The 11,615-nt window shown below is 46.3% G+C and overlaps 2 protein-coding genes across 8 annotated transcripts; both read left to right on the top strand.

The window, feature by feature from the left end:
- The first annotated feature begins 4,757 nt into the window (after nucleotides 1–4,757).
- LOC120678177 (mitochondrial pyruvate carrier 1-like) lies at nucleotides 4,758–7,980 on the top strand. Of its 5 annotated transcripts, none has more exons than XM_039959351.1 (6): nucleotides 5,000–5,071; nucleotides 5,157–5,205; nucleotides 5,284–5,410; nucleotides 7,261–7,315; nucleotides 7,408–7,543; nucleotides 7,719–7,980. In XM_039959351.1, the coding sequence occupies exons 3-6, from the start codon at nucleotides 5,315–5,317 to the stop codon at nucleotides 7,753–7,755; spliced, it is 324 nt and encodes a 107-aa protein (XP_039815285.1). In that variant the 5' UTR covers nucleotides 5,000–5,071; nucleotides 5,157–5,205; nucleotides 5,284–5,314; the 3' UTR covers nucleotides 7,756–7,980. The 5 variants fall into 5 exon arrangements, with proteins under 5 accessions (XP_039815265.1, XP_039815281.1, XP_039815285.1 ...); XM_039959342.1 differs by having other exon boundaries at nucleotides 5,055–5,071; nucleotides 5,171–5,205; XM_039959331.1 differs by lacking the exons at nucleotides 5,000–5,071; nucleotides 5,157–5,205 and adding an exon at nucleotides 4,758–4,915.
- Nucleotides 7,981–9,265: 1,285 nt separating this feature from the next.
- On the top strand, nucleotides 9,266–11,385 carry LOC120678156 (putative F-box protein At1g47790). Of its 3 annotated transcripts, none has more exons than XM_039959323.1 (3): nucleotides 9,266–9,389; nucleotides 9,549–9,810; nucleotides 9,936–11,385. In XM_039959323.1, the coding sequence occupies exon 3, from the start codon at nucleotides 10,003–10,005 to the stop codon at nucleotides 11,110–11,112; it is 1,110 nt and encodes a 369-aa protein (XP_039815257.1). In that variant the 5' UTR covers nucleotides 9,266–9,389; nucleotides 9,549–9,810; nucleotides 9,936–10,002; the 3' UTR covers nucleotides 11,113–11,385. The 3 variants fall into 3 exon arrangements, with proteins under 3 accessions (XP_039815257.1, XP_039815250.1, XP_039815246.1); XM_039959316.1 differs by having other exon boundaries at nucleotides 9,276–9,504; nucleotides 9,648–9,810; XM_039959312.1 differs by having other exon boundaries at nucleotides 9,276–9,508; nucleotides 9,648–9,810.
- Nucleotides 11,386–11,615: the final 230 nt, after the last annotated feature.

Below are 11,615 nucleotides of genomic sequence, written 5' to 3'. Positions count from 1 at the left end.
CGCCACCTCCCGCCCTTCTCTCCCATTCTGCAGCACCGCTACCGCACACTCTGCAGGCCGCCGCCGCCGCTTCCGTCGCCCCGCCTCCTCGCGTCGCCTCGGCCCAAAGTAGGGGGCGCGCGGAGTTCCTCCCTTTCCCCTCTTGCTCTACCCCCGCCAACCCGTCCCGAGCCGCCCTGCTCGCGCCGCCCAGGGCCGCAGAGCGCCCGCCGCGGCCATGGCCGCTGCTCCCACCCCTGCAGGCCCCTTCTCCGAAATTGGAAAAGGGAATCGAGCCTCCAGGGCCCAATTACCCTTTCCCCCATGGTCCCGGCCGCCCTCGAGCCCCCGGACCGCCGGCCCAGGGCCGCCGCCGGCGTACCCCCGCCTCCCCTGCTTTCCAGCGCGAGGGGGGGGGGATGAAGACAGGGCGGTTTTGCCCTTAACCCCCTCCATTCCTTTCTATTTATTTAAGAGCCCTCCCACCCTTGGTTTTCTTTCAAATAAAACCCTGTCCTTTATGGTAATCACAAACAAAGCCTCCACTACATAAATTTGATTAGAAATAAGACCCTATCCTTTTCCCAAATAACCCAAACCTTTCCGAAAATTCTAATTAAGCTCTTTCATTAATTACAACTAAGTCCCTGGACCCCTGTTTAACCCTTAACCCTTTATGTAACCCATCATTTCATGCACCAAATGAACTCTGGTCAACCCGAAACTCAACCACGCCTCTAAAACATAGTTTTGACCATGCCATTGGGAAACCGCTCGAAAATATTACTCCGTACTCCATATCTTATGTGTTCCCGATTCGAGCTCAACGGTAGATCTTTATTTTCTGTGTATTGATTGTGTGCTTGTTTGTGTATGCTGTAGACCACGGAGTGAACGAAGGAGAGCCCGTCAACGAGCAGTACTGTGAGCAGGTGAACGAGGACCCGTTCCGCGACCCCGAGCCCGAAGGATAGAACATCCCAGAAGGCTTTGAAGACGGCAAGTTCAATCCCGCCCTTTGATGCATGTTTCAGTCCTAGTTTTTATAAACACAACCTATTGGCCTGCTTTATAAAATTGCATATGTTTTGCCTGCATGAAAACATGGTTGGATAGCCACCCCTAGATTTGTTATAACCATTCCTTGACCACCTAGATTAATGTCTGATTTTGCTTGGACGTTAATCAATATTAGAACGCTTAGGACTTTACTCATAATACGGTTTATTTTATAAAGAAAATGTGTGCGTATGTGGGATGGGATAAATGTGGTGTTTTTGTAAAGAAAGTTTAGACGGGATGGATGGCATTTCTACGGATTTGCCTTTTGGTGTGCTCGTGCCGTTGTGGCAGGGCAAGGAAGGGAGATATCCATCTTGTCACCCCTAAGGACCGAGTTGGTGTTACATCTCACCTAACTCCACTATCGTGCAAACCACTCGACCGTTGAATGGGCAACGGCTTAGCATAAACCCCACTAGTTGATGTGATAGCCATCAGAAGGGCTGAGAGCGACGGGTGACCAAGGAAAAGGGATATGTTCAGTGTGACTTATACCCCGGTCATACCTCAGAGATAGGTTGATGACCCTTTGGTGAATCCCGTGATAGCGAATCAGGTCTAGCTAAGGTGGGTAATGGCTATGTCGGGATCTACACCGACACTTCGGTGCTCGTGTTGTGGTACCCGCTTGTGGGTAAAGTTGCACACCTCTGCAGAGTTAATAATCTATTCGAATAGTCCGTGCCCATGGTATTGGGCGAGTTACGGTGTGGTCTCACTACTAGTGTTTACCTTGGGATGGGCTAGCGTGAGTTGTTTTGAAAATGTGTCCGGCAGTTGTGCCGTGTGCTACGACGGACGGGGAGTCCGGTAGCAGTTTAAAACTTGAACTCCGTATTACTCAATACAAAAATTGGTTTCTGAAATGTTTTTCTGCTAAATAAACCCCTGCATAAAAGTTAGTTTTCTGCAAATTAAACCGTAACCTTACCCTTGATTTACCTATGCATATTATTCTGATATAACCCCCTCCGTGGGTGTGGCTGGACTTGCTGAGTACGTTTGTACTCACCCCATTCTTACTTTTTATAGAGGAGGACCCAGACTTCGTACCAGACGACGCCGAGTAGGGTTATCGTTCTACACCCAACCTTGCCTGTGGACCGGCCCTGTTCGAGATGTTTTCGCTGACGCAGTACTCTGAGCCCGAGCTAGACCCCATGTGGTTTGCGGTCTGGTGTTATGTCGTAGCTTGGTTACTTATTATTATTATCTGTATCGAGTGTCCTCCTCGGAGGTTTGTACGGTAACGAACCATCTGATGTAATAAATGTGGCATCAGCCTCCTGGGACTGGTGTTTGTATCACATTTAAGTCTTCTCTTATGAGGAGACGCTTCATAGAGTTAGGTGAGAGGAAAATACCGTTGGGCTGGAGGCTGCTGGAGCTGCCGAACAGAGTGTTAGTCTGCAACACTTCATAGGAAAACACCCAGATAGATAGAACCTTTCGCGAAGCGGCCCGGGTCTGAATCTGAAGGGATGTATTCTTTGAACACATACCTTTTCATCATATATTAACTTGTGCGGTGATATCACTTTAGTCCAACAAATTGTAAAACACACGAATAGATACATGAACTTGTCAAAAGTGTGCATCTACCGTCACACGTACACCACAAAGCGTATTTAGGTCACAAGCTTTAATGTGGAGAACAGGGAGGGCCCTAATGCAAATATCTCTTGCCTGGCGTTGGTCACTGCCATGTGATGATGCTCGCGCTATCCAGTTCGATCCGTTGATAGCTCGTTACACATGATCATATATCAGTTGTTTGCTTTTGTGGCCACTCTTGATAGTGTGACATCAAAATTTAATGTTCTAAAATCTCGAGGCCTAAAATATTATAAGCCAATGCACAACGAGTTGAAAAAAATAAACAAGAATATTGTGGTCCGAAAAAACTCTAGTGACAGTACTAGAGATTCATGCCTGATTCATAACAATCACATGATTAAAAAAGGAGATTGTTTCAAAAAAATAAAAAAGACTCTCGTAATGGCCTGAGTGCTTGCCTTGAGTTGGCATGTAACATATCCTGTAGCAGAAAAAAATAAAAAAGACTCTCGTAATGGCCTGGGTGCGCTACTGGCATTCACTTTTGCACTATTAAAAATTTGCTCTCCAGTTATTTTACTCGGATCATTTGAAGGCCACCGATTAAAGGGGAACACATATTTGCATTATGGCCCTTCTTCTTCTCCACATTAAAGTTTGTGACCTAAATACGCTATGTCGCTATGTGGTATATGTGTACCATAGATGCATACTTTTGACAAGTTTATGGTGCGTTTTATAATTTGTTGGACTAAAGTGATACAACCACACAAATTGATGTATCATGGGTGCAATTTACTCATATATAATTACATTGTTCATTCAATTAATCAACCAATGAATCATTTTCACTCTTTACTTTCTAGTTTTAATACATTATCAGCACGCTCCCTGAGCGCAAAAGAGAAGAATCGGTGATCCAGCGTCATGTCTTCCGACGACGCGCGCTGCCGGTTGCAATCGTTTTTTGTTTGTTTACATTTCTCTTGCATCTCTAATCAACCAAATGCAGGAACATCCTCGTTATCCAGTTTTGTAGTAGGTTGTAGCAACCTCCAACTGATCCCGATCGATCAGCCTCATCATCATCTTTCATGTCCCAGCTGGCAGCTGAATCAACATTATCAGTTGAGCGTGTTCACTGACGGACACGGGAATATACTTCACTGTAGACTAGTCCATTCACTGGTACTTATACAGGAGTGGTACTCTACAGACGCAAAATGTTTTAGTTATTAGAAGACGATATAAAGTTGTGATTTTAGTTCTGACTTTGTTTCGTCACACATGGTGTTCTAGGGGAGTGATTTTGACGTGTCGGTGACCGGTTTCACAGTGGAACGCTGGAAATAGAACTTCCATGCAGTGCTAGTGGAAATAGAATTGTATCATCTCTAGTATATAAAAAAAATTGTGTCATCTCTAGTATAAAAAAATTGTATCATCTCTGATTAAAAAATTGTATTATCTCTAAAAGTATTTTTGTGGTCACGTTTCCCTTGATCTCCACACCGCTGAATCATTTGAGTCCATTATTTTCATGGCATTTTCTTGATCTGGAAATATTTGGAGTCACACGCATGACTAGCCGTCAAACTATCACTGTAATATTTTTTATATATTATTGCTGGAATAAATGTTCCAGCTTCAGAAAAATTATTCCACGTGCAAAAAGTGTTCCACAAATAATTATACAAATGTTCCACAAAAAGTTGCCCAGTCGGATTTTGATTTGAATATATGGTTTTGAAAAATATAATTGTATTTTATGTTAGACTAAACGTTAAACGGCGAACGATCGACCACCCATCGTTTAGCAAAAAGTCGGTATACATGGCTGTTTGAATGGGCTTTTAAATAGTTGAAACTGTTTTGCATGGCTTTGCACGGCTAATCGGACTACACGGCTACTCATCGAGTAGCATTTACACGTCGTGTAAATGGTGTAAACGACCGTGTAAGCGAACGGTGATTGTATGACATCTTAACTGTCAGTCACACGTGTGACTCCTTATAGGACTCTTGATCCATTACTTCTTCTTTTTAGATACCCCTTTGATTGATCAGTTTTTTTAGATCCCCTTGATTGATCAGTGGATCCATTACCTAAAAAGTCAAAAAGAAAAGAAAAAGAAAAAGAAAAAGAAACTTGTAGGCCGAGGCACTGAAAAGCCCAGCCCATATACCTCCATTTGTTCCCCGGAATAATCCCAACAACAACCACTCCAGATTTCCCCATCTTCACGCTCGTCCCGTCTTCTTCAACACCTCGCCGCCGCCAGACGTCGACGAGACGACGACGACGACAGGCGACGAGGTACCCCTCGCTTTCCACCCGTGCTTCCCAATCTCCTAGCGTGTGTTGGCATTCCGTTTTCTATCTGTCTCAGTGGGTGGGTCTCGACGGACGCGAGCGCTAATCTTGGACCTAATTTGTTCTTGCGGGAGCGGGTTGCCTGCCTCTAGGGAACGGGTTGGTTGATTAGGGTTCTTCCTGGATTGGCTGAGTTTTACTTTATCTTTGCACTTATTAGGTTATGTTAAAGCTAGCGCTCTAGTTTCTTTCTTGCAGCTCTCCGTTAATTGTTGAGCAGGAGGGCATGGGAGGTGATTGTATTTTATTTAGTGCTGTTATTGTCAATTGATTGTAATAAAGATAAATTGATGGAGATGCCGTGTGATCAGGTGTGGTGAATCCTTGGAGAAATCGTTCGCCATGTCGACGGCGCTCAAGGCCTTCCTCAACAGTCCGGTCGGCCCCAAGACCACCCACTTCTGGGGTCCCGTCGCAAACTGGGGTTTCGTGCTTGCGGTATGCATCTTCATTTCATTTCTTTCATACTCTGAACATGCCGTGTTTGTGCATTGTAGCTGCAATTCTGGTGCAACATCATTTTAATTTCTCAGTGTGCATCAGAGTATTGCTTTAGTGTTGCGGCAGATTATCCAAGCTAAGGTTTTATTCACTTAATGAAAATTAATGATAAATGTCAATAGTTTCTTGTTTGGCAGTCAGGTGTCATTGGGATAGCCTGAAACCGCTGATTTTGATACCCTCTGCCTTCTAGAACATGTAGCTTTGATCCCACTGTATTTGTATGAGAATATGATATTGCTGTTAGCCACTTGAGAGTTGGATTTCAAACAGTCTGCCACTTTAAACAATGATGTCCACTAAACGGAGCAATTTTGTCTGATCACAAGATGCACAAGGCCGAATATATTAGGTCTCTGCTAAACTGGTACCTGGATTGAACCACTGAGGCACGAGATCTTCTCTTTTTAACTAGAGCAATATCTGATTTAAAGACATTCTTGTTAATTGTTTAGTTTGTTTCTGATATTGTCCCATGGTTGCTGCCTGCTGGGAACAAAATGGATACAGTCCTTGTATTCAGAGAACATATTATAGTGAAATGACGTGTTCCACTGCAAAAATATCTGGTGCTTACTCCAGTGGGTACTATACTTAATTGCATCTATGCTCTAGTGGCATACTTCTCTAGGGAAGTTCACGTTATGGGGCTATTCACTGATATACTGTTGCTAAGGATTTTTTCAGTCATTGGTAATCATTTTGCACCAATGGTGGTAGAATCATCATGCTGAACTGTACAATGGCTTGTCAGTAATCTGTGTATTATTCAGATACCACTTTGTAGATATGACATGAGCAGTCTAGGACCATAGCACTGTGCGCACTCTAGATGGAGCAGAACTACATGGACATTGGCCAAGATCGATCATTTGTCAGAATGCTCATGAGAGTTTTCTTTACTCAATAAAATACAGTGTTTTCCTGCCCGTTTGCATCCTTGTAGACATAAGTAGTAACAGTACGCACACAATGAATGTGGGGGCCAAACAGATGCTTTAGCTTTCATTTTGCCTGGTGATGATCTGTTAATCCTCTAAGCCTCGAAGGACTCTACTTGCTGAAGTATATAAGGTTATCAAGCAAGTGGACATATGCTCATTTTATTAGGAAAACTTTTTCATGATGTGGCTTGAAGGAAATACACGGATACATAGTTCAAAATTCAAATACATGTTTGGAGTTATCTAAGGACACTACTTGGTGAAGTATATAAGGTTATCAAGCAAGTGGACATATGCTCATTTTGCATGGTGTGGCTTGAAGGAAGTACACGGATACATAGTTCAAATACTTATTGGCAGAAATAAAATGCTGTTTGGAGTTATCTTAATACGAGAAAGAAGTATTGAACACATCTTGGACAAACTGCTGTTGCTTGATCTTTTGTCTTTTAGGCCTAACCAGTAACTGTGTACATAGTGCATATGGGGCGAAATAAATTTCCTTATGTTGTATTTTCAGAAGGAAAATAACGAGGGAGCACTTTAATCGAAGTTATGTAAATTTTTGTTACATGACAGTACTCAGTACTAGATAAATTTGCTTGGAATAATTTTGTGGTATAGAGCTGACAGTGTCTTGCATATCAGCATGTCTTTGAGTTGTACCCCCCATGCCTTTATTTGTTCTGGCATTCACAAGCCTCCTTAAAGTTTCTTGCTGTACGCCTGCACCAATACCTATCTAATGTTTATCTTCAATACCCTGCCTGAGTTCAATGCAGTTTTACCTGTTTTTTTTACACACGGATCACCCAATGCTCTGACAGGCTATATTTGTTGCAGGGTTTGGTTGACATGAACAAACCTCCTGAAATGATATCTGGCAATATGACAGCAGGTAAATGGAATAAAAATACTTGAAACATTTTTAACTGCAGCGATCATCTGTCTATTCGATGGGTACTGATCAAACAGTTCCATTTGGTGCAGCCATGTGCGTCTATTCAGCACTCTTTATGAGGTTCGCATGGATGGTGCAGCCGCGGAACTACTTGCTTCTGGCATGCCATGCATCCAATGAGTCAGTCCAGCTCTACCAGTTGTCTCGGTGGGCTAGGGCCCAGGGGTAAGCTTACAGCAGCGCTGAGTTAATCTTTCTTCTTCAGCCATCCGCATTGCAACATCATGTTCGGTGAAGTTGCCTATATAATGAGGGATCCTTATGCTTCTTGGGCCATACTGGCCGAATAATGCAACTTAAATGGTCAGTTAACGCAAAAGCGCCACTTTCCATTTGACAGGTATCTGGAGAAGAAAGAACCGGAGACTCAGCAGTAAAAGAAGTGTGTAAACCTGCATTTACCTTCCCAAATAAGAGTGACCTGCAGCAGCAGTTTGAAATGCTGAATCTGGTTGACAAATCCCAGAAAACAAATTCTATGCCGTTTATGTAGTGTTACAAGTGTCGTATTTTTGTCTCATTTTGTTTCGGATCTGATCTGATGGCTGTAAAATACACTTGACGTGGTTTGAAAATGATGATCCCAATCCCTTCTTCCTCCATGGCTGTTTGACAATCGCTGTTCGCTGCAGCCCAAAAGGCCAAAACACACATGCATGTGGTCCGCCCCCAGGCACTCCATAGTCTCCACAGGTGATAGGTTTCGCCTACATCTGGTCGACACCTTGCCATATATATTATATAATCACGCATTTCTGGAAAGAAAAGTCACGATGCCAGGCCTCCATTTTGCCCCCAAATTCTGGTGGTGGAGGTGGTGCCCACTGCCCAGCCAAGTTGCGCGCCACTGGCGTTGCTTCTTGGGGTGTCGGCGTTTGGTGCTGGTGGTGGGCTTGGGCTAGCTGGAGATTAGAGGATGCATCACATGGACGTCGTTGTCGCTTGCAAAGTTGCAGCACGAGCTACTGGGAGTTGGGAGGTGACAGTTGGGACGCCGGCATGTTTTTCCTCTGTCCCCAGCTGTTGCTCATCGTACCTGTCAACGTACTACTCCGTAGCTCTTGCGCCAGTGTGCTCGGTTGTTAAGCTGATTTTTTTTGAGGGGTCGTTAAGCTGAATTTGTTTCTTTCTGTTTGTGTGTGTGTGGAAAGGGAGCAACTAATGGGCGTTTCAAATGTTTATTCAGGCCGACCTATAGGATCAGCAGGTCCAGTGACCCATCTGCTCCCAATCTCATCCTACGCTTTGCCACAACACCTGCTGCCCTATGTATGATTGAGAGTTTGAGAAGATTATGGCAAGACGGTAATCTGAATGCAAATGACTGAATTTCCTATCTTAAAAAAGAGTCGCTTGCTTGCATATATATAGTAACATTTCCCCAGTTGAAAAAGGCATTAGTTCTGCTAAAAATGGTGATGGGAGTTTGAGTAACTGTTGTAGAGTAGGCCAGCGAGCGAGCAGCACGGCGCCGGACGGTGACAGCACGCCGAAATACGCGCGGGAATATATCCCCGGTCCCACTCTACGAGGAAAGACACGCGTGGGCCCCGCCCCACCATCGTCCCAGCTCCCTGGTCAGCCGCCGCCCCGGGCGGAGCACGTCGGCATCGCCGCCCCCGATCGCGACGCCGCCCTCCCTACGGCGACGACAGCGGCGCACTGGGCCCCGCCGCGACACGACCCCCCGCGGCCGCCCAAGCGCGCGCGCATATCCCAACCCCCATCGCGTCCGCCCGCCCCGCATCCGACGGCCCCGCCGACGCCTCGCGATTCGTGTCCTCCCCCGCGGCGTCGACACGGCGATGCCCCCCGCGTCGCGCCGTCACCCTCCCCCAACCCCGAAAAAATTGCAATATTAGGCCTATCTCGTCTCCACCGTTTCTTGTTCTCCTCACCCCCCACCCGACCCGACCCCGTCCGAAACAAGCCGACGAACGCGACCGAGGAAGCGGAAGCGGGAGGGAGGGAAAAGGGCGAAATCGCCGCCGCCGTCAGCAACGATTGATCGGTGAGGCCGATGCGCCGCCCCCCGCTCGGCCGGCACCGTATCCCGCCGCGTTAATCTCCGCCGCCCTCGCCGAGGCCCCGAGTCGAGGACCGCCGCTTCGGTTTGGCCGCGGCCGGTAGGTTGGTTGGCTCTCATCTCCTCTTTTCTTTTGTTTTCAAGGACTGGACACCGAGTCGCCTTCACCTACCATGTGCTGCTGGTGAGTTCGTTGGGGGTCCGTGCGGAGGGAGCCGCTCCTCATTTCGCTGGTCCTGGCAGGCTCCGTGGGGGATTCCGGACGCGGGGGGAGGGGGAGTCCTTGTCTCCTTGAGGCCGCATTGCAGCACGGACTTGCATCTAGCGCCGCGGTTTCGGCGGTTCGATTCGTCTGATCCCCCGTTTTGTTGTGCTCAAAGCCTGAAACTGTGCGGCTGTATGATAGGTAGGTACATGATGCTTTTGATTGCTTAATTCCTTATACAGATTGCAACTGCTTCCGTATGAAAAAACAAAATTTTGTTTTGTTATGCTGAAGTGCTGCTATTGTTTCGTGGGTGCCTGAACCAGGGAGCGGTGGCGCTAGCTCGATTGGCCGGGGAATTCAGGGGGCTTGTCTCAGCCTAGCCTGGAATTGATGGAGCAGAAGAGAGCAAGGGCAGCGGAGGAGCCTGCCCGGTTGATGTGTGATGATGCGCTAACGGAGGTCTTCCGCAGGCTGCCTGCCCGTGCGCTCGCCGCTTGCAGGCTGGTGTGCAAGTCCTGGATGACGGTGCTCACGGATCCACACTTCATCCACGAGCACCTTAGCCGCGGCCGGCAGAAGCTGCTGCTCTTTGCGAGCGACCGGGTGAGCGATAGGTCGCTCGCCATGGTGCTTGCGGATGACAACAAGTCCATGTACCAGTTGTCGAGGCCTGCTGCGTCTCGGAGCGTGTTTGTCCACAATTCATGCAATGGGCTGCTGTGCCTGGGTGACAGTACAGGAGCCGTGGAGGTGCTGAACCCGACAACCGGTGAATCTCTAATGTTGCCAACTCCGACGTACACAGCAGGGAGCAGCCAGTTCTCATCCTGTAATTGGCACTGCTTGGGGTTTTGTCCAAAGACGAGGGAGCACAAGGTTGTGCATTTCTATCCTGGAACACATATTGATTCGTTCAAGGTGCGCTGTGAGATATACACACTTGGAGCTGGTGTCTGGAGACAAGTTGGGAGCTTCCGTGGTGCTCCGATAGATAGAGGGGTGCATGTGAATGGAGCAGTGTACTATCTGACAAAGTTTCGCTACATTGCTTCATCTCGAATCAATTGCTTGAATCTTGAGAGCGAAAAAATTGATGCGATGATGCTTCCTCCACGCAAGTCTTATGGAGGGCATTGCTCTTTGACGGAGCTTGAAGGAAGGGTATGCTTGTTAGTTGTGGATGGTGTGCTTGAAGGTCCGCCTCGTACGATGGACATATTGATGCTCAATAGTGATGAGCAGAGCTGGACTCCCAGATACCACTTCTCTTTGCCTTGGTTGATTCCTTCCTGTTATTTTACTCCGAAGCACACACTCTTCCATGACGGGAAAATTTGGGTGCAATTGTTGGCTAGGAATCTCTACTGTTTTGATCCAAGATCAAATTCTGAAGAATTGACAATAGCGTGGCCAGAGCTTGACTTTCCGTTTAGCACACATACTTTCATTGAGAGCATAGTTCCTTTGCGGAAAGACTACTTCATCAAGCACATACAGTGACTGGTGTTCTGCCCCTTGTTTTCCAAGGTGGTTTTCAGTTTACAGCATTACAGTGTCTTAGTTGTTTCTTTTTTCTTTTTCTTTTATGAACCAAGCTGTTAGTCATCTTAAGGTGATGTGCTACTCTGAATTCTAATTAGTGATGACAGATGCAATCTCAATACATTTCTGAGCACTCATGCTCTTCTGGCTTCTAATCGAACTGTTCATTCCTCTTTGTGCTAAGAAGTGGATAAGAGAGAGGAGCTCTCCAGGAGCTCTTATTTTACTCAATATGATGATGAAGATGAAAATTGTTTAGGCATTTGCCTTGGTTTGCCCATCTCTGGGACTCTGTATGGAACTTCTAATTGTAGAGCTACCTGTGCTGTGGACATTCCTGGTTTCTTTAAGCTTGCTTACAAACAGAAATTTCTCACCTCTATAAACAGAGAATATAACCTGTGAATTTGGTTGAAAATGAGTTTACTTAATTTTTCTGCTATTTGCTAATATTAATACTT

This window comes from Panicum virgatum, chromosome 2K (genome assembly GCF_016808335.1).
Source record: "Panicum virgatum strain AP13 chromosome 2K, P.virgatum_v5, whole genome shotgun sequence".
NCBI classification, from domain to species: Eukaryota; Viridiplantae; Streptophyta; class Magnoliopsida; order Poales; family Poaceae; genus Panicum; species Panicum virgatum.
This window is presented reverse-complemented; position numbering and strand designations above follow the sequence as displayed.